The sequence below is a fragment of the Aulonocara sp. 'chitande type north' Nkhata Bay genome, linkage group LG5 (genome assembly GCF_057382095.1).
Source record: "Aulonocara sp. 'chitande type north' Nkhata Bay isolate Kocher_YH1m ecotype deep benthic linkage group LG5, A_spYH_male_GT1.1, whole genome shotgun sequence".
In the NCBI taxonomy this organism is placed as follows: domain Eukaryota; kingdom Metazoa; phylum Chordata; class Actinopteri; order Cichliformes; family Cichlidae; genus Aulonocara; species Aulonocara sp. 'chitande type north' Nkhata Bay.
In genome coordinates, this window is record NC_141348.1 from 36,575,189 (window position 1) to 36,595,372 (window position 20,184).

Below are 20,184 nucleotides of genomic sequence, written 5' to 3' on the forward strand. Positions count from 1 at the left end.
TTGAATATCATATAAAATAAATATAAAATCCAGTATGTAACAAACCTGGAACCTGAACACACGCACAATATAAAAAAAAAAAAAAATTATGGATCGTCTGGTTTATAAAGCATAAAGTAAACAGAACATACACAAAAAAATTAGTAATTCTAGAACAGGCCTTTTACAAGTACTGGTGCAGCATTTGAGTAGTTCGGTATAACGCACTGGTTGACGGTTCACGTTCCTAAGCTGTGTACCTGCTCTTTCTCGAAATTGGAACAAAGATATTTCCAGGTGTTGAGCTCTCATAACGTTTCGTACAATGGCTGACGGGCGGTTTCCTTTTTGTTTCCACCGAACTATAATGAAGAAACAGGTAGCTCTAGTTTTGTTTCAGACGCAGAGACGAGCAGCGTACAGTACAGAAAACTGCAGCACAGACACGCCCACTGTTTTGATTTGAGAACGGACGAAACCAAAAGAAGTAGCGGCATTTTTAATGTCTTTTTCAAGGTAGAAAATAGTTTAGTTCAATGGTTTATTATGTTTATAGCTGCATTTTTCTATGTGACCACAGCCACGCATACAGGATAGATGTTGCTGTGAAACAGGAAAGGCGTCTATCATTGTTTAACTATCCCCCCCTTATTGGTGAAAATGGTTTAGTCCAAGTTTGAAACGACGTTTTGAACTGGAGGTTTTTAAACTGCGGAAAGAAACACTGTAACGTTTCTAACATACTACTCACCTCTAAAACCTATACTATATTCTTTAAATAACAGCAACAGGTAAGTTCGCCTTTAGAAAGGTGTCATATTTTCATTTCTGTGTAGTCCTATTTTTGACTTTAATAAATACATTTTTACTCATTTTATTTTATGTAATTTTTTTGTTAATACTTTAATGTACACATGTAATAGTACATTTTCTGTGTGTGGAGTGTAGGTGTACCCAATTTTACCCTTGTACCCAACTTCATTAGTTTTCTTTTTTTTCCTAATAAATAATGTTTAACCTAAATATTTATGTTTATATCAATAAACATATTTATATCAATAGTTGCTATAGTGTGTGTGTGTGTGTGTGTGTGTACATATGTATGTGTGTATATATAAATATAGAAAAATGTGTGTTTATATAGATAGAGTTGAATATAGATACAGGACTATTGTACATTTATAGAAAAAGATGAAAACCCCTTATAATTTCCTAGAAGTAGTCACACTTTATGTTCTTTTTGATCACTAGTCCCCAAACCAGGGGGCAAATCTTTGAAACTGTAGCTGTGCTGTTTCTCATTAAAATATGACTAAAACTGTTGCTTGATTGTTAATCAATTGACGAACAGTCTCAACCATGACCATTTTGAGTGGAGGCGTAGTTAAAACCTGACAAAAGTGACTATTTGTACCACGTTAACGAGTGATTTAAATGTCTAGACTTCTTCTGAAATGCCAAATCAGAGAGAGGGAGCCACTGATGATTCCCCTGCTGACCTTCCCTGTCTGGAAAAACTTGACTCTCCAACAGGTACGTGGCAGTTATTACAGCAGTTATTGTTTTCAGGCACATTCAGGGGCCATTAGTAATTGAAATATTACCACTGTGGCAGTTTTAATTATCTGTGGGTGTGTGTGTCCTGTCTGTGGTGTCAGGGAGCCCACCCACTGCCTCATTATCCAGTCTAATGGAGCTGGAAAATTGTGTTTCCAACATGAGTCTTGCACATGAGATAGTGGTGAACAGAGACTTCTGCTTCAAACCCCGAAATCCTTCTACAGACAGGCAAGAAAACACTTAACCACATCTACAGTGACCTTGGTTATTCTTAGTTCCTATATTAATGAGTGTTTTTACCCTTGAGCTGTTCTTTTAATCTGCTTGTCTGCAGCCTGGAGGGTAGAGTGACAGAAATCGTTCACCGGGCCTTTTGGGACAGTCTTCAGGAGCAGCTGAACAGCGATCCTCCAAACTACAGCCACGCTGTCCTTCTGCTGCAGGAAGTCAAAACTGTGAGTATCTGGCATTGTAAGGGTCAAAAGGAAAGCACAAACATGATCACCAACCTTACAAAAGGAGAAATTAGCGCTATCTGATCAATAAAGCATTACTTTAATTCACAATGTATTTGTTATGATGCTGTCAAAAATATTCAGGTTTATAAGAAATGTGAAGACAAAAAAAATCTTACATTTTAGATCTTTTAGGGGTTTTTTTGTACCAATTAAAAAGTCATTTTTAAAGTGACATAAAACAGAAAAATCAGAGAAATACACGTCACAATGATATTACAACAGATTGGGTTTGGCAACTGTGTGGCAGTCCTTTGAGTTTATACATCACTTTGATGTGTAGAAATCCTGTTGTGGGCAGATGTCCCAGTCCTTTTCACACAAGAAAGAAGCTGAACAGCTGCTTGTTTCAGAATTTCAAAATTGATGAAATCTTTGTGCCTTACATTGAATGAAAATGTTGGTGATTTAAAATATACAGTACAAGGGAAGTGATTATCCAGTTCATTTCTTTGATCATACTGAAAAAACAACATTGCATATTTTGAGATGAAATATTAGGTCACTGCAAAGTGTATTTGTAGCTTCTGGGAACCCCAACATATATACCCAGATGTTTATCTTTAATATAGTCACACTACTGCGCCTCCACAAGGTTTGCACAGATTTATTTAAAACAGATGAGAGGTTCAGGTTTGGCTGCTTTGAGTGTACATTTACTTAGAGAAGCTCTGTCTTTGCACAATCTTCTATTTCCTGTAAATTTAAATAAGAAATGGAATAAGATCCCTTGAGCACATATGTAGATTTTCATATCTTCTCTTTTGATTCCAAAAAAAAGGAGAAGAAATTAAAAAAACAGAAAGAAACTGGCCATGTCATCTTTAATCAAACCCATATTCTACTCTACTTTTATCTTAGATGTGTGCTTGTATTTTATAGCTTGTTTAAGATTGTGTTTATCTGCCCAGGGATTGTAAACTTGGTAGTAGCTAAATCTTTATTAAATAGACTTAAAAAACAGTTCCAAGTGAGTGTTTGCAGTGTATTATATTAAAAGAACTGGATAAACTGAATACTTCCAAACAAAACATAACATGTTAGTGAAAACAGACATTTTTCTTCACATTAGATGCTTCAGTCCCTGCTCTTGCCTGCTCACGTCAGACTGAGGTCTCAGCTTGACGAGGTGCTGGATATGGATCTGATTGGGCAGGAGGTCGACCACGGGGCTCTGGACCTCCACCGACTGGCGGAATTCGTTATTAACACCATGGCATCTTTATGTGCTCCGGTGCGCGACCCAGAAGTCAGAGCACTGCGGGATCTCAAGGAACCTGTGGAGCTCCTGAGGTAAGAAGCAGGTTAACAACACCTGCAGCGAATAAACTTGTGTCTGACATGGAATCAGTGGCAGGCTGTGGCCCTGTTTAAAATCCAGCATGCAGCAAGCTGTATTCCTGTAATGACATCACTTGCAGACCACATTATTACCATGAAATGTAACGTAAAACCGAATTAATATACATTCACTGATCAGCTTTCTGCTTAGTAATGCAGTACCAATATAAGATAAATCCAAACTTCTTTTCAGTTGGTGTGAGTTTGGATGCTCCGTTCTGCAGTAATACCTCTCATAATGTCCAATTAGGACTAAAAATAATCTTCAGTATGTGCAAATATTTAAAAGTGCTTGTAAATTCTTGTTTTAAAAATAGTATAAATCCCACCAGAATTAACTAAATCTATTTAAACAATATAAAGATGCAAATCTATTAATTTATATCCAAAGCATCTATATGTTGTGCTGAAGAGATATTAACTAAAATTGAACTTTGGCCAAGCTGTACTATCATGTAATACCACTTTGCGCCACATGATGATGCTGTGAGTTGTGTAACCTTTATTTAACTGGGCAAGTCCTTTGCTCTACCTGCTATTTCTTGAGGAAATGCATGTAGAGCTAAAGTATCCACTGTTTAAAACATCTCCAAACGCCTATTAAAATTCTGCCCTCTAGTGGTTGAGGTTACCTTATTTCCAAGAATGTCAAAAAAGGTTTTACTCAAACATTATTCCTCCCAGGGAGATCTTCCGTGTCTTGGGTCTCATGAAGACCGACATGGTTAACTTCACCATTCAAAGCCTGAGGCCTCATCTCATGCAGCAGGCCATACAGTACGAGCGGGCGAAATTCCAGCAGATCCTGGACAAGCAGCCAGGTGAGAAGAGATTTCATTTCCAGCACTCTTCAATCTTCAACTTCACTGGTGCAACGAGTGATAGATGATAAAGGTGACTTTGTGAGTGCTACATTTATGGTCGCTAGATATTTCAGTTTTCAATTGAACCTCTTTTGACCCTCGTCTCTCTAAAGTACCATCCTGCCATTTTTCTGCTTCTCATATATTGGGTAAGGAGTGGGACAGCCAATCCCTGAACTGAGTTTTTGGCTCATGTACTCTGCTTCTGTAGCGCTGGCTAATCAGAGTAACTGGCAGTGTGACAGTCACTGGTGCTGAATAAGCCATGTTAGCATCCATCCATTTATTTTGTTAATCGCTCATCCAACTTAGGGTCATGGGGGGAGTTGCAGCCTATCCCAGCTGTCATATAGTCAGAGTCAGCCTTTACAAAAGGCTGACAAAGAGAACCACACAGTCTCACATCCACACTTAGTTGTTTTGTTTTGGGTTGTTTTTTAATGTAATTGTTTCATCTAATAAACTCCAGAGTAGACACCATGCATATGGAGTCATTAGACAAATAATCAGTAACAGCCATTTAGGATATTGACCCCAAGTGGTCAAAATGGGAATTAGAATCGTGTAACTCCCCGTGGTTTGATTTTCAGGATTAAAAAAATTTACCTGCAGTGGGAGATTTTTGCCAAACAATTTTTTCTCACTACTCTGGTGAGTAGTTTAAATACTGAAAAGTCTAAATAGTAAGCAAGATCATGAGTTAAGCAAAAGAGTTTTATCACCTGGGAGAGACACTTGGTGCAATCCCATGTGAAGCCTTTGTTGGGATTACTGGAGCGTATTCCAAGTGTCATCGAGTGACATGTCAAGGAAAAGGAGAAGACGAGACGGGTCCTTTTTAAGAGCAGCAAAAGAACTGGAGAACTTCAAGACATGTCAAGGAGGTAATTTAGCCATTTAAATCAGCTGTGTTGGAACAAGGACACATCTAAAACCTGCAGGACACTGGTCCCTGAGGCCTGGAGTTGGACACCCCTGTTCTAGAGTCATCACAGCAATCAGGTTTTCACCAGCTGTCTCTAACCAGAAACCACCTTTTACTGGGTCCAGCTCCTCCACCACATCCGACACCAGTTCCACAGACTTAACTCCAAGGCTATAGTCCCAGGTCAATTGCAAATGTAACATAAAAGGTCAATATATGCTGATAGATTACTCTTCATAAAAAGACAAAGTGGGATGGAGATGATTGACTTTTTAACAGAGCACCACAGTCTTAGACTAAGGTAGGTGTGGGGAAAACCACAGAGGTAAATTTAAGAAATTATTGTGCTTTAAAGGTGCATATTTAAATATGTAAATAATAAGTGCAAACACATACAAGGTAAACGCAGTTTTAGCAAAATAACTCAAGTATGAATTCACAGCTAATCCCTACATGAGTTTCTAGTTTCTACTGAATAGAGCATGTTTATTTTTTTAAATGATGGTCTCATTAGTTTAAAAATTGATGATAAAGCAGGGGATGCTTTAAGTTGCATGGAGTTATTGCTCAGTTTCTCAGTCGATCTCCGCCTCAATCATCACAAAGTCTAAAATGGGGATGGTGAAAATGCTCAGCTCGAGGCTTGACAAACCACAGTGACATAACCATGGCTACATCCATCTTTAATGAACAGTCTATGGCTCTGTCTCGCTCAGTAGCCACTAAAATCCATGATTCACTTAGTCGGTCTCATCTGTGTAGTTTCAGTTTTTTAGTATATTCTTAATCATTTCATAATTTGTCACTTCTCTTCAGATTCTTTGGACAATACCACTGCTTGGCTTCAGACAGCAGCGTCTGAGGTGGTGTCGCCGTGTGAGGCGCAGTCTGATTCTCCCGGTCCTGACAGCCGCGGTCCTTTCAGCCCCACCGCTGTCCTCAACCGGGCCTACATACGTCTTCTCCACTGGGACCCACAGGACCAGAAATACCCTGAGGTCAGCTGCCGTCTGAAAAATTACATCACGCCCATGCTTTTCATCGGACCCGGTGATATTTTATTGATTATGAGGGAATGTTCAGTTTGCCTACCCATTCCTCCTCACTGGTTAAAAGCATGTGAACTGATTTTAGACGCTGCATTAATATAATTGATGAATCATGACAGTTTGCATTTATATACTCTATGACCCCTGGAAATTCATCAATTACCTGTGGCTTCGCAATCTTATTTAGGGTTATAACCATTAGACTCTTTATTGAGGTATTGATTTCATATTTATGCGGAAAACATTGCCCCCTTGTGACCCCAATCTGCCTTCCACACACAGACCATCCTGATGGATCGGGCCCGCCTGGATGCTCTTGGTCAGCGGCTCCAGATGTTGGTCCTGGAGGCGTCGGTGCTGCTCTTGACTAACGCTCAGTGCGGCCACGTCGTTTTCTCCCTGCAGGGGTTTGTAGGTAAACTCAGGCAGTCCATCACTGCCCTGCTGGAGGGCAGTCACACAAGGTAAGAGGAGGATGTGGTGATGCATGTACTGGCTGTCACAGGGAACAGGTATTGTATGAGAAAGAAACCAATGGAGGTGACATGAGGCAACTAGCTTGTCAGAACAGATCCAGCTAACCTCATTCTTTCTGTTCAAGAGAGGGCGTGTCATGATTAGCGGATAAATGTGGAACAGCAGCTTGTAATGTTCGAGGTCTGCTTGCACTCTGGTCCGAGCTGCAATAAAAGGCATTATTTAAACGCCAGAAGAGAAATCCTGAGCAAAATTAGAAGCCATTGCCATGGTTGAACATTTTTGCTTTGGTGTGTTGTAACAATGAATATCTCAAACTTGGCCTGGATTCATAGTTGACAAACTTCAAAAACTGAACCAATCAGCATGCGAGATGAGGCTAACTTGTTAGAGCTGTTTAGGGGTACGAGGTTTATCTAACATTTGTGAGGAGTTATCAGCTATAATCAAGCCTGAATGTTCAGATCATCTATGAACTCTATGAACTGGATCTGTTTTACCTGACTGTCTTTTATGCATATACTGTTACCATGGTGGATGCTAATATTAAACATGACCAGAGTTTCAAAATAAAGCAGTCCTAGACCGCATATCTCCGCCATGGCTGAAGATGACCTCAAATCAATTTCATAGATTTGAAAAAAAATGTTTGAATTATTTTGTGATGTTTTCTTGAAAAAATACAAACAATGTTTGATATTTGGCAAGTTCTCCAATTTTGTCAGACATTGGTTTGTTTTGTTGTGTTTTTTTTAAACTCTGGCTCTAAATTTTGTCAACAAGAGCAGGTATCCTTAATATGGTCACAGCGCAGCCTGTGAGCACAGAAGCCCCACCTACCTGCTGTTCAAACCGTCTGTTTGACAGCGACAGCCAGTCAGAAGAAAGTTGGCTTAAAAGGGAGCGTGGTCTTAGAGTTAGAGGAGCTAACACTGTTTGTTTGAGATAGTAGAAGTAGTAGAAGTGGAGTAAGGAATATTTTGAACTTCCCCAACTTTAAAATGATGGAGTCTAAATGAGGATAATAGTTCTAATTTAAAATTTCTAACACTGTAGAAGCTGTTCTGAGTTCCAGACAATCTGGCATTTGCTCTTCAAAATCTATTTCCATGTCAAACATCTGTGGCTCAATTACTCCTACGTTAGTTTTATCATTGCATAGCAGAAAGTAGTCTTTCAGTGTTAACTGTCAGAGCAAAGCAGATATGCCTCAGCAGCAGGCAAGCAGCAGACGAGGTGAGAGGGCACAGAAGACGACACTAATTTGCATTTTCATAAATACGCATCTACTAAAAAGAGGCAAGGGTGTAGAATTATATTTAAGCCATTTTAAGGAGTGCACTCATGGAAACAAATGTGTAATTGTGAAAAACAAAGATGAGTTTGTAGGAGTTTAATCAATGGGCAGGAGAGGAACTTTATTCAAAATCCTGCTCTTGGAGAACTCCTTTATTACTTTCATCAGTTCCTGTGCATAGATGCGTAGGCCTGTGAGACAATATATGTCTGATGAAGAATGCTGATGGTTGGTCTGATGCCGGTTTCTGGTGCTACAGGGAAGCTGACCTGAAGGGGGCCTTGTTGGGGATTGGGGAGATAGTATTGCAGCAGATGTCTGAAGCGCTGGCTACTCAGGGAGGAGCAGCCCTGCCGGAGGAGAGCCAGGATCTGCTGAAGGGACAAATATCTGAGCTGTGGAAACACAACAACCCAGTCTGCGTGCTTATAGGTAAGACAGGATGGGGGAAATGAAATATATCCACATATTGGACATAGTGGAAAAAATGGCCATTATAGACTACCGTTACTGGAAAAACATTTTTAAAAGAAGTATATTTTACGTAGCAAAAACTCATGTTTGGAGAATCACAATTTTCAATGGACAGATTAAACTAATCAGTTAATTTGATCTTTTTTATTTGTGTAAAATGTCACAAGAAAGACCATGGTGATATCAGGATGTTGACGCAGATCATGTTCCTTGAAAAATAAATCCTCAAAGTATTTATTATAAAAACTACAGAGTATTTGCATATGTTTTTTCCTTCTTTTTAAAAAGAAATATTATCTTGTATTTTATATATTATACGATTATAATATTTATAATACAGATAAGCATCTACTCTGTATTTCTTTATATATTGCTTCCGAAAAGCCAGACTTTATTGTAGTGGTCTTGAGCAATGGTTCTCCACGCTTTCTGAAGGTCTTTTGAACGTGTGCTTTGACTATTGGCTGCTTTTTCCACTCATTTTCTGTCCACTCCTTGTACCTGACCATTTTCACAGGAATATTTTTTGTTTGTTAAACCACTTGAACCTGACTTATGAGTCATTCAAATAAGCACTTAAGGGACAAACCAGTGTTTGTCACACTGTTATTAGCAGCCTGTTCCCATATCTTCAGTTGAATCTATAAACAACAAGAGCTATTAGCTGAAAACTTGGCATATGTTGGCATGATGTCCAGTGTGTCCTCAAAGACATTGAGAAGGCATCAGGTTTTTGGTTAAGTTCTTACTTCATTAAAATTTAGGATAACTTGGCCAAACAGAGTGGTTAAAAAAAAAGCGGTCCTGGAAAAATATTTTCATTAAGATAGATAAGTACATGTTCCTGCACTTTAATGCTGCTGAGTTTAGATAATCTCTGTTTAAACTTGGATGTGTGCTGCTGCAGAGCTGACTTCTCTCCCTCCTTCTCTCCATCAAACAGGAGAAAGGGTACAGGGTTTCCTCCAGGACACGCTGCGGGGCGGCCCTGCTAAAAGGAGTCCAGAGCTGCCTGCTCCCCTCGGGCTGCTGAGTGCTGAGCTAGTTGAGCTGGGGACGGCCTTTGGGCGAATCGTCCACTTCAACCAAACAGTCTTTGGTCCCTTCTATGCGCCCATCCTCAGGAAACTGCTGTTCCAGCCAGTAGGGGCCGAGGCTGGGGAGGACTCGCGCTAAACTGAGGCTGACCCTTTCAGTTTGTAGCTACATTCTTAGGCAATTTAAAGAAACAAAGGCACAGAACCAAAATCCTGTGTTGCCTTATACATATTTACTGCCTTGAAAAAAACAAACACGTGAAAGAAATTTTAGTAATTCTGACCCAGGTGAAAGCTATAATTATTATATTTAGCCATTTTAAGACGCTGAATGTGAATGGTTTTAGAAATCAGAGCACCAAAGAACATATGATGAGTCTGTAAATAATACTTAAGCTTTAATATGTAGCTCTTCATGTTGAAAAATGTTTATGAGTAACTTACCAAAGACAGCATGCACCTTTTCAATATTTTTATTATTATTATTTTTTTCTTCTTGAATCAAAAATATACTTGTGTTTCTTTCAGTCGTTGACATTGGAGCGGGTATGTGCTACTAAACAAATACCAAAGTGATATATTTTTTCCACCAGCCATTCAAAGACATGAAAACACGTGAGCTTGAAAGAAATTATCGTTCACCTTGTTACATTTTAAGCAATATTTCAGAAAAAAACTGTTACAGGATGCACATACAATGGGATAAGTTAAATCCTAAAGAGGTCTTATTTTAAAATCTGTATTTTTTTTTCTTTTCAAAAAATACTAATACGGTTTTTAGTATTTTTCACCCATTACATGTTATTGTAGTGAAGCTTACAAGAGTCCTGTTTTAAATGTATGTACACGCTAACATTTCAAATGTTTGGAGTGACTGTGCTATAGCTGACTGCCAACAAGCAAAGGAAGTATTCAGAAACCAATTTGTGCCCTTTTATTTGCTTCTGGCACTATTTTTGTAACCCATTAACAAACTGTATAAAAAAGATGGACATAGCCCTGGGGTCTATAAAGTAAAGCCAGTGCATAAACGCCTTAAACCTAGATTCTTTATAATGGCCAGCAGGGGCCAATTCTGGAAGCAGTCAAAGTCAGACAGTGTACAAGTGAGGAAAAACTGCAGTTCCTTTAGTGACCACTTGTGTCTCCATTGACTCTCATGTTTAATCCACAATCTTGGTACAAAAACAGATTTGGTCACAACTATACAGTTTTTTCCCCCCGCTCATACAATAAATAATAATTATAAATACAGAAGCAGACAGTTGGTGATTTCATTGGTCGCTACCTTAGTGATGCACCCAATTGTGATGATACGATACCTGGTAACTTGTATTTGTTTTTTAATAAAAGACTTATTATACTTTCAAATATACTTTTCATAAATAAAATGTTATCCGTCTAATTTATTCAAATTAGTCTTATTTTAGCTCTGCGAGTGACCACTGCATACTTTACAGTGACACTTCTCAAAGTGCCTCGAGGCTACTACTGCTGTGATTTGGCGCTATATAAATGAAATTCAAATGAACTTCTCCTTTACCTGCTGTCACTGTGAGCACACCTTTTATGCATGCGTGGGGTAAAGCCAATAACAGAAACATGAGATGAAATAATACCACATGGAGCTGACAACATGTTACTGTATGTTACTGTAGTAATGCAATAAAAGCTTTTTAACAAGTGTTACACTGAGCATAACAAGAGTGAGGACCAGTGAGAGTGAGCAAACAAGAGAGAGAAGCTGATAGAGAAAGCATCCGAGTCTGAGCTTTTCAGCAAATAAGTTAACTTATAAGTCATAAATAAACTCCTATTTCTTTGCTTTTAGCTTCCTCCATGCTTTTGACTCATGAAACACAGAAATGAAATTAATTCAGTAAAATCTAGATTTAAATTGAACAGAATGACCCATTGGTAGCAGATCCAAATATCAGATTCATCCACCCCTATCTACATCCACCTTTTATATTCAGTCAATCAATTTCAGTAAAGATAAAGTTTATATTAACTTTTTCCAGTGTTGCTTTGTTGCTTTCTAATACTTCATGCTACAGTCACACTAGGTAAAGCAGTGGTAGGAGACCATGACACGACCAAAATTATTGCATCACGTTGGAATCTGACTGCAGCACAGCCAGTCTGCTATCAGTTTGTGGCTGACTGGAGTTAAGTTCGCAGTAACATTGCGTTTGTGAAAATACAGCAATTAAATGTGATAAATGAGTGAAAATCTCAAATGCTTCAGGAATTCTCATTAAACAGAAACCAACATTAACTTATATTCAGTGGGGCCCAGCAAGCCCCTCATAGATTTGAAATTCCTCCTCAAATACTTACATAGTGGCTGCAGGACAGCAGGCAGGCTGTACTCATCAGAGTAGACTAACTCAGATTGTTTGCCAGTCTGTCTGCGTTTATAAATTAAATGGCAATTATTTGACTTTCTGGGGATTATCGGTGACCAATGCAGTCGTCTTGCAGTCCAGTGTGCTTGTCCAGAGGTTTAGGGTGCTACACGCTCAACCTCTGGTTGACCACTTGGTCGCCACAACTATAGTCAATCGGTCTCCAGTTGCAAAAACTGAATAAACGAATGGATTCAAACACAAAGCAATGGGCAATTTTTTTCCCTGCTTTTACTGTAGTGTGACTGAGCTGTTAGGTTCGAGAGCTATGCAGAATGACCCAACATGCATTTTAAAGAGTCAGCTTTTCATTTTCTATTTAAATTAAATGTATACCCATAGCTGGAATGTAGCTAAAATAAAACATTTCTAAAACAATGCCAGTTTTGAAGAATTGTATTCATACGGTTAGCAAAAACATGCAAAAAAAGGACAGGCAATTCTCATTTAACTTTGACTTTGCTATACGTCCCAACAGAACTGATAAACATATACCTGACAGAAAAATGTTTCTTCATGTTGTGCAAATACTACGTTTATTGTGTTGAATACTGATGTGTGTGTGTGTGTGTGTTTTCACCATGCACCTGGATGCTTGGCTCTGACTTGAATGCAGTTGGAGACATGAGAGAAACAGAGACTGGGGGCTAATCGTTTGTTTAGAATAAAAAGTTGCACCACCCACTAATCTCTTTGGCAGGAGAAAGAGTGAAAGTATAATTGTACATTAATTACCATGTTTGTTGTATTTGTCACTTTAAATTTTAAACAGCTGGTGTAATGTTTCTGCTTTTAACTACTCAGCCATATAAAAGAAATCAATGCTGACAACAGACGTGAGAGGGATTCTTTAGTCTTTGTATTATTTAATGTCATTAATATAATATTGCTTTGAAATTTGAAACAGTATCACATTTTCATTGACAAACCATACTCTGTCCAGAAACATGGGCAAAGCATTGTATGCTGGTACAGTTTTTTTTCTTTTCCTCTACATTTTGTTACCCTTTAATAATAATTCCCACATTTTCAATAGACCTGAATCAATAGAAATGCTCATTAATGGTCTATATCATTAATGGTCTACAGTGCTCTAAACATTACAGTACCTACATAACAAGATCAGAAAGTCACACGGAGGCCAGGAAATAGACTTGACCTTTCTGAGTGACCTTTCTCAAGACAGGAGTGATACACAGGTCCTGTTTAGCCAGTGATGTGGGACTACCGGTTTACCTTTTAGTCTGTGTTGGGATTCATCTCAGGGGCAGTGGAGGAGCAGGGGATATACGGAGTGAGATCTAAATGTCAGAGTAAGCGCTGGTTTGGCCCTGCACATTGCATAAGGCTTACCTCTCAGTTTCTCTCTAGCTCTTTCACACTGCTCTGCCCGCTATAACTCAACACACACAAACACACTCGCATCGGCTGCTCCCCTTCAACTCACAGCTTGGTATCCGGAAACTTGAACGCTGGGGCGAGCTACACAAGGAAAACACCAATGTTAAAAAGAGCGGTTACATGCACAGCGATATCATGCCACCAAAACTTGCTTTAAATAGCTTGCTGCTCATTTAAGTGTAATGCTTTTATATTGTGCATCCATAATAGAGCAGGTTGTTTCGGTGACACACAGAATGGGAGAACATACGTGACAAAATGTTGGACGACGATGGCAAAACGAAATGAGGGTGAAGCGCTGAGTTGGCGTGTGACGGGGAGAGGGAACGTAAAAAGCGAATGGCAGGTGAGTGAGAGGAGACGAGACACTGCTACGGTACATACAGAGAGACTGCTCAGGCCAAGTGCATCAAAGGGTACGAAAACACAAACACACTGCCAACATGCAATCGTCAGTGGAAGCTAACAGTTAACAGTCAGAAACAGAGTGGCAATGACACAGCCACGGTACCGCACGCAGGCCGGTTACACCGTAATAAAAAAAATAAAATCAGTCAGCCTCCACGAGCTCAATCCTTCACTTCTCCCGCAGCACACAAAAAACAAGGACAGTGGCCAGTGATGTAAGAGTCCAAACTCCCATGAGGACAGACAGAAACAAGGCATACAGCACGCACAGCAGGTAGTGCACACAGGGGAGAACCCACAGATATGTGTCGACTTCACGACGACCTTTTTTTTTCAGTCACAGTGCAGGAGGAAAATCTTTTAAGAAAAAAAAAAATGGTACCACGCTCTCAGCATTACAAATCCACTCGCATTAACACGACACCAGAGCAACATTTAGATTTGGCTCTTTTAATGTAGCGGAATAAAATCTTTTCACCCCCTCAAAGTAACACACTTTGCATGTACTGTACCTAATTCTAAACTGGAGTGAAACAGCATGGATACCTACTCAAGTAATCATGATAATAAGATGCTATGACGGGATATGTGCATCAGATTGTGCTAGAGGCTCATTAATACACCCAATATTCTTTTTTAAACTTTGTTTACGTTTTGTTTATGGTTTTTTTTTTTTGCCTCTGGTAGTAATGTTGGGATTCTTTACAATCCCTTCGTAATCATTCCCCCCAACCCACATTTCAGTTATGCCCCGTCTATCAAAAAGTATCACAAAAATCCACGAATGTCAAATTTGCACCATAAGAAAAAAAGAAAACAAGGTCTTAAAAGGGATAGTGCCATGTTTTTAAACACAGTGTTCCTTTTCATTTTTTTTCTTTGTTTAAACTGACAATAAGAAGAAGCTGTGATTTTCAGGCTCTCAGTGCTACCACGACTGCTGAGAGGCACTGGGCAGTACAAGGCCAGAGCAAAGACTCATCCTGACAAAAACTGTACCATCTCTGCATCAACGTCATCCCAGCTAGTCACAGTCAGTTTAAATACAGCAGGAAATAAGAAGTGTTGCCTTTTTTTCTTTTCTTTTTTGCCTTTAAAGTCTTTTAGAAGCAGGGTGGAGGCGTGCAGTTGTTGGGTGGTGGTGTTCGGGCAGGTTAGGGGATTTTAGTTGATTATAGATAACCGTAATGAAGTAAGGCTGTTGTCCTTGATATTGTCCTTCTGGGTGTGTATGTGTGTATTTGTGTGAGTTTACGAGGTCTCAGTTTTTGGTCCGTTTTGAGTCCAGACATCAGTGATTAGATTCGTGACCGATTCCTTGTGGTCTTTCTATGAGTATTGTACAAATGCGTAGAAAAAACCCCAACAACAACAAAAAGAAAACACGAGTTGTTTGCTGCATGTTGCTGTTTTGTCTTTCATTGATTAATTGTCCATCTTGCATCCCATGCTATCAAAGCAGCCTCCTCATAGTGCTTCACAGTGGTAGATGCCTGGTAAGACAGGACAGGCTACAGATGGAGAAAGAAAAAAAATTATAACTGTCGAGAGGCAAAACAACCAAACAATTGTGTAAATGAAAAAGATATGTTAATAATAATAATTTAAAAAAAAACTAAATATAAGCTACAGACTCGAAATCTATCTGTGTGATACCAAAAAGACACAATAAAGAAAAAGTTAACATTTTGGAGAATATGCTTGCTGGGAATTATGCAAGGGGACACAACTGTACATTTAATATGGAGCTGACTGGATTTACAGGTAGCAGAGCACCTGCTTAATTAAGCTCAGCTGCCACAAGAACCGATACTGAACTGAAAATGTAACTTTCTTTTCAGTAGTTTTTGCTGTTATTTTATTTTTATTGTATGAATTTATTTAAGCCATTCTTTTTTTGGTTGTGTTTTTTGTTTTGGTTGCTATAACACAGACATTTACCAACTTTTGGGATAAACTAAGTAGAAATGCTTTAATCTGTTTGGCATACAATCTTATAACTAGCTAACCTGCCTTTAGAAAATGAAACACAATCAGCACCACTAAAGCTCCCTAACGATGTGGCTTGTTTAACCCAGCGGTTCCTAATCTGTGGACCCTGATGGGAGGAACTTTGAAATTTGGGATGTGGACTGAGGTTGTTATAGTTAACTTAAACTGAATGGAAAAACAAAAGCTAGGTTGGAAAAAAAACCCACATCTCAGTTAGGCCTCAGTCACACAGGCCTAGAGACTGGTCCCCCTGGCAACCACGGGTCGTTAGTGGAAAATATTTAATCCCCGACTAGTTGCGGAGATTTCTGGCTGCTGCTGGGTGAACTTGGTTGCTAAAATGGAGCTGCATCAAAAACTTGCTTGTGATTGCACTGGTTGTTAAGACTGCAAGTTCACCTGTACTTTACATCAAGGAGGGTGACTTGTCTATAAACACTTGCCACAGCTACTTCCCGAGTGGTAGTGAAACCTTAGGAAGTGCACTGCAGACTAAAACTGGAGACTGTTCACCTTCAAAAGTAAAAATTGCTCTTTTCATCCAAGCAACACATTTCAACAGCACCTTTTACTTTGAAAATGAATGGTCACTCTGTGCATAATTAGCAAGTGTTTGCAGATGAGTTGGCATCTTCCATGTGAACAACGGGCACCAGTGGCAATCTGCTGGAAACCAAAACAATCGCAAGGAAAGTTGCACGATGGGCTTTAGCAACCAATTTCACAACCAATAACCTCAGCAACCATTACACTTTTTTTCCCCTAGTAACTGGAGGTTGCCAGGGTGGGAGAGGAGGGGTCGCCTGTGTCTAGGCTGGTGTGAAAACTAAAACGTGCAGTATACTTATAATCTAACCTATCTAATAATATTAGACCGTTTCTTTAGCTATTTGTTAAATAGCTGAAATTTGTCAATAATCAGTGGGAGAATGCTTTGGTGAATGTGCTTATTGAGATATGTAGCCTGTGTGATTTCTGTTTCAGCTTTATATTAACTATACACCTGTGAGACTGTCAATATCCTCACGTAATTCTCTGCTAGACATATTTCCCAAAACGTCTAACAGAAAACCATTTTTAAAATAATATAAACTCAACACTTCTGGAAATACTTCAACTTGCCTTTAGCCAGTGTGAAGTCTAGACAGAGCAAGAGAAAAAATGAGCATGCCTGTTTTGTCTGTGGAGAATCACTTTTTAAAAAAAAAAAATGGCTTGAAAGAGGAAGAATAATAAAGATGCAACCTCTGGGAGCTATCGGGGATTTGGAGGCAGATGCAAGTTGTCAGGAAGAGGAGGATGAGGAGGAAGAGGCAGTTTGGTTGAGAGAGCGGGGCCACTGTAAAATGAGATCAGTCCAGGATCATCCGTTCCAGAGCTCCGCCATTGGCTGTAGCAGCAACAGGCGACGGAGGCTGCCAGGGGGTGTTGGGGAGGCATGGGGGAGCCGCAGGAGTGTTTGTCATGGCAGGTAGGAGGTTGGTTTGGGTCGCTGGGCAGGGCAAAGGAGGGTGCAGGAGTAGGCAGCCCTGAGGGATGCTATACCATCACAGTGAGAAGGCACGGGGCTCACATGTATATATGTGTGAGTGTGAGAGATAAATAGAGAACCGGATGCAGGGGCAGAGGAAAATACAGGGGGGTGCAGAGGGGCGGCTGTGGGAGTCCGGCCTCAGAATATGGTGGTCTCGTACTTGGTGCTGACAGGGCGCCTGTTGGCGTCCCGCTGGTCCAAGAGCCAGGTGGTGCTGCCCAGGGACTGCATGTCTGGGTCCATCTCCAGGGGGTCGATCTGCCGGGGGAGGGAGGGAGGAGGGACGAGAGGAGGGCGTGAGACGTGTGGCAGTGGAGGCCATTGCGCCACACTGACAAGTCCTCAGCTCACACACGTGCATGTGGATTAGAGGTACAGTCCAGTGATCATGTTATAATCACAGACACTCAGGGCTCAATCCACAACATGGATGATGTCTGACAGAAAAGACCCTCAGCCTGTATAAGCAGCGGCAGTAAAACCAACAATACGACCCTCTGGGAGTTAAAACATACGCTGATTAGTAGTTCAAAAGCACCATGCTCTACACCATTGGCTACTGTCATAGCACAAACGGCAAAGACACATAATTCTACATGCATTACGCTGAGTAATTTACTTAGAAATACATTTGACTTTTAATTAGCTTGAAAAAAATCTCAACGTAGGCGTTTGGCAATCTGGAATTTCCTGCTTATGAAAGACACCTTCAGTTGAAAATATCTTAAAAACAGTTTAAAACCATCGAGCAGAAACAACTTCAGCCATCATGTTATTGACGCAATGGGCTAAACCCACACTGGCATAATTTAGCCAACAGTCTTCATATAAAGACGGTAAATCACATCAATGAGTCGCTCCAACCACAGAGCTAATTGCATTTTAACACTAAAATGTAAGATGAAGATGAGAGATGGGAAAATAAAAGGATGAGGTTCATGGTTGAAATACTAATAACCACACAACGTGGAGGCGAGGTGCACCGAAGCACTCAGATGCAAGAAAAATAAAGAGGAGAGGGAATTGTGTGTAAGAAGATGCATGATTAAGGATTGAATAGAGGAAAGGAAAGAGAAGGACCTGGACTCCAGGGCTAACAGAGTGCAACGGGAGGAAGGAAGGACGGTGGGTAGTACACGTGTGACAGTGACAGCAGCGGCATTCGAGCAGAGGGGCACCCTGGGAAGCAGGAGGACCAAGAAGACAAGAATAAAGACATGTTAAAAAAAAGAAGAGCGCAGAGGGACAGAGAATTTATATGCACTAAACAGACAGTGTAGAAATCCAGAAGCAGCAGAACGAGCAGTTCATTATCTGTCCTTAAAGCTCAAGAGGGCAAATTTCTCAGCATCTTTGAGTTTTCTTGTCATTGACTGTTTACTTAACCCTGTCCATGAATACTGACGGTCCAATTATAGCTTAGTAGCTCCAGCTAGGCATGGCAGTATTTATTTATACTTGTGTCATTTTTGGCCCTCCATATGGCAGGTCTGTGAAGCGTTGGATTTCTCCACTTGCTCAAGTGGCGTGCATGTGGCTATAGTAAAGATGGAGCAAAGTGTGAGGAATTCATTTACGAGTGTTTTTACTGTTTAAAGAAATCAGCAGCATGCCCAGAAGACTAGTTTAGTACCTACAAACCTACAATAACTGTGCATGCATCTGATTTGAGAAATTAACTGTCCAGGGTAACAGTATTTCTATAAATTGTTCAAATTCACATATCAATATTTGTCAGTGATCCCGGTGAAGCGATTATATACTGGAAACAGCTATGAAGGTTGCATCAGTGTTGTTCCTATATTCCAATTTAAAAAGCAAACAAACACACCAAAGATTACAAACTTATTCCCAAAGCCAAGAAACTCAAGAACATACATCATTATTAAGAAATCCACTTTGCACTGTTCCTTTACTGAGTGCATCCTGGGGTCTGTCAAAGGTTAACATTACTGGCTAGGCCCTTTTCTTTATTGAATATGGGCACATTTACACTCCAGCTAAAGTTACTCAAGTAAGCAACATTTGATCATCACGCTAATTAACAGTGGAAGCTTTGTAAAGCATTTTTAGAAATATTCTATCCACAGCACAGATAAAATACTAGGGTTAGCTAGCTTTAGACACAACAAAAAATATTCGTGCATAGATGATGAGCTGGCGAAGTTTGTGAAATTGAGCCAGAGGTGTGCAGCTTTTGAATCTGTCTTAGCACACTGGTTTAACAGTTGTTTTCACTTATGTTTACCATTTTCTGCTTTATTTCAAAGCTCTGACACTAAATGGGCAAACACTCAAATATTTTGGTTTCCTAATATGTCATGTCATTGAGTACTATTTAACCCAATAACAGTAATGTATACATGTCATCTAATGACATATGTTTTAGTCACTGCATTATTTCTGATAACTATGTATTTTAATGATAATAGTAGGGTGGGGCTTTTCCTGGCGTAAGAAATACACCGACCAATCGCAACTGGATTTCTTTAAGGGAAACAGCCATTAACGAATCTGGCCAATGGGCATACACTGGACTTTTTTTTTTTCATTTTGAGATGCATACTTAAGATTCCTTTACAATATTTTTGTTTTAAAACCAGAGGGGGGAAAAACCTGACAGTAACAGTTGATAAATATTTTTTGTTTTAGGAAATATTGTCTTTATGCAAACTACAGAGGACAGGGCTTAGCAAACAGTCAATCTCTTCTTAGGTAAAATACATAAGAAACCTTCAAGATTGTCACAGTTTTTGTTTCACTTCACTTGGTAGCAGCGAAGTGTATTAAAACAAATCGCAGCTGACAGAAATCAGCCCCCCCCCCCCCCCCCACTCTTCTCATCTAAAACTTAAACAACCAGCAGGCTCATTATGCAGCTCTGTGATCACTCCATATATTATCCTTGCAGGCAGGTAGTAAAA

The 20,184-nt window shown here is 39.7% G+C and overlaps 2 protein-coding genes across 6 annotated transcripts in view; one reads left to right on the top strand and one right to left on the bottom strand.

The window, feature by feature from the left end:
- The first annotated feature begins 662 nt into the window (after positions 1 to 662).
- Positions 663 to 12,764, top strand: LOC147331180 (T-complex protein 11-like protein 1). Its single transcript, XM_086293315.1, has 10 exons — positions 663 to 770; positions 1,422 to 1,512; positions 1,638 to 1,767; positions 1,874 to 1,994; positions 3,127 to 3,347; positions 4,080 to 4,216; positions 6,000 to 6,181; positions 6,515 to 6,696; positions 8,266 to 8,438; positions 9,424 to 12,764. The coding sequence occupies exons 2-10, from the start codon at positions 1,434 to 1,436 to the stop codon at positions 9,654 to 9,656; spliced, it is 1,458 nt and encodes a 485-aa protein (XP_086149441.1). The 5' UTR covers positions 663 to 770; positions 1,422 to 1,433; the 3' UTR covers positions 9,657 to 12,764.
- The window catches only part of anks1ab (ankyrin repeat and sterile alpha motif domain containing 1Ab), a 61,111-nt gene continuing 50,802 nt past the window's right edge, over positions 9,876 to 20,184 (bottom strand). Inside the window, exons 13-15 of one of the 5 annotated variants that reach the window (XM_086293310.1) lie at positions 18,341 to 18,439; positions 17,421 to 17,518; positions 9,878 to 15,245 (exon numbers count right to left, since the gene is read on the bottom strand). In XM_086293310.1, coding sequence (XP_086149436.1) covers positions 15,212 to 15,245; positions 17,421 to 17,518; positions 18,341 to 18,439 — 231 coding nt within the window. In that variant the 3' untranslated portion in view covers positions 9,878 to 15,211. Of the gene's footprint in view, positions 17,519 to 18,340; positions 18,440 to 20,184 lie in introns of all 5 variants that reach the window. The other 4 variants (XM_086293314.1, XM_086293311.1, XM_086293312.1 and 1 more) reach the window with 4 other exon arrangements.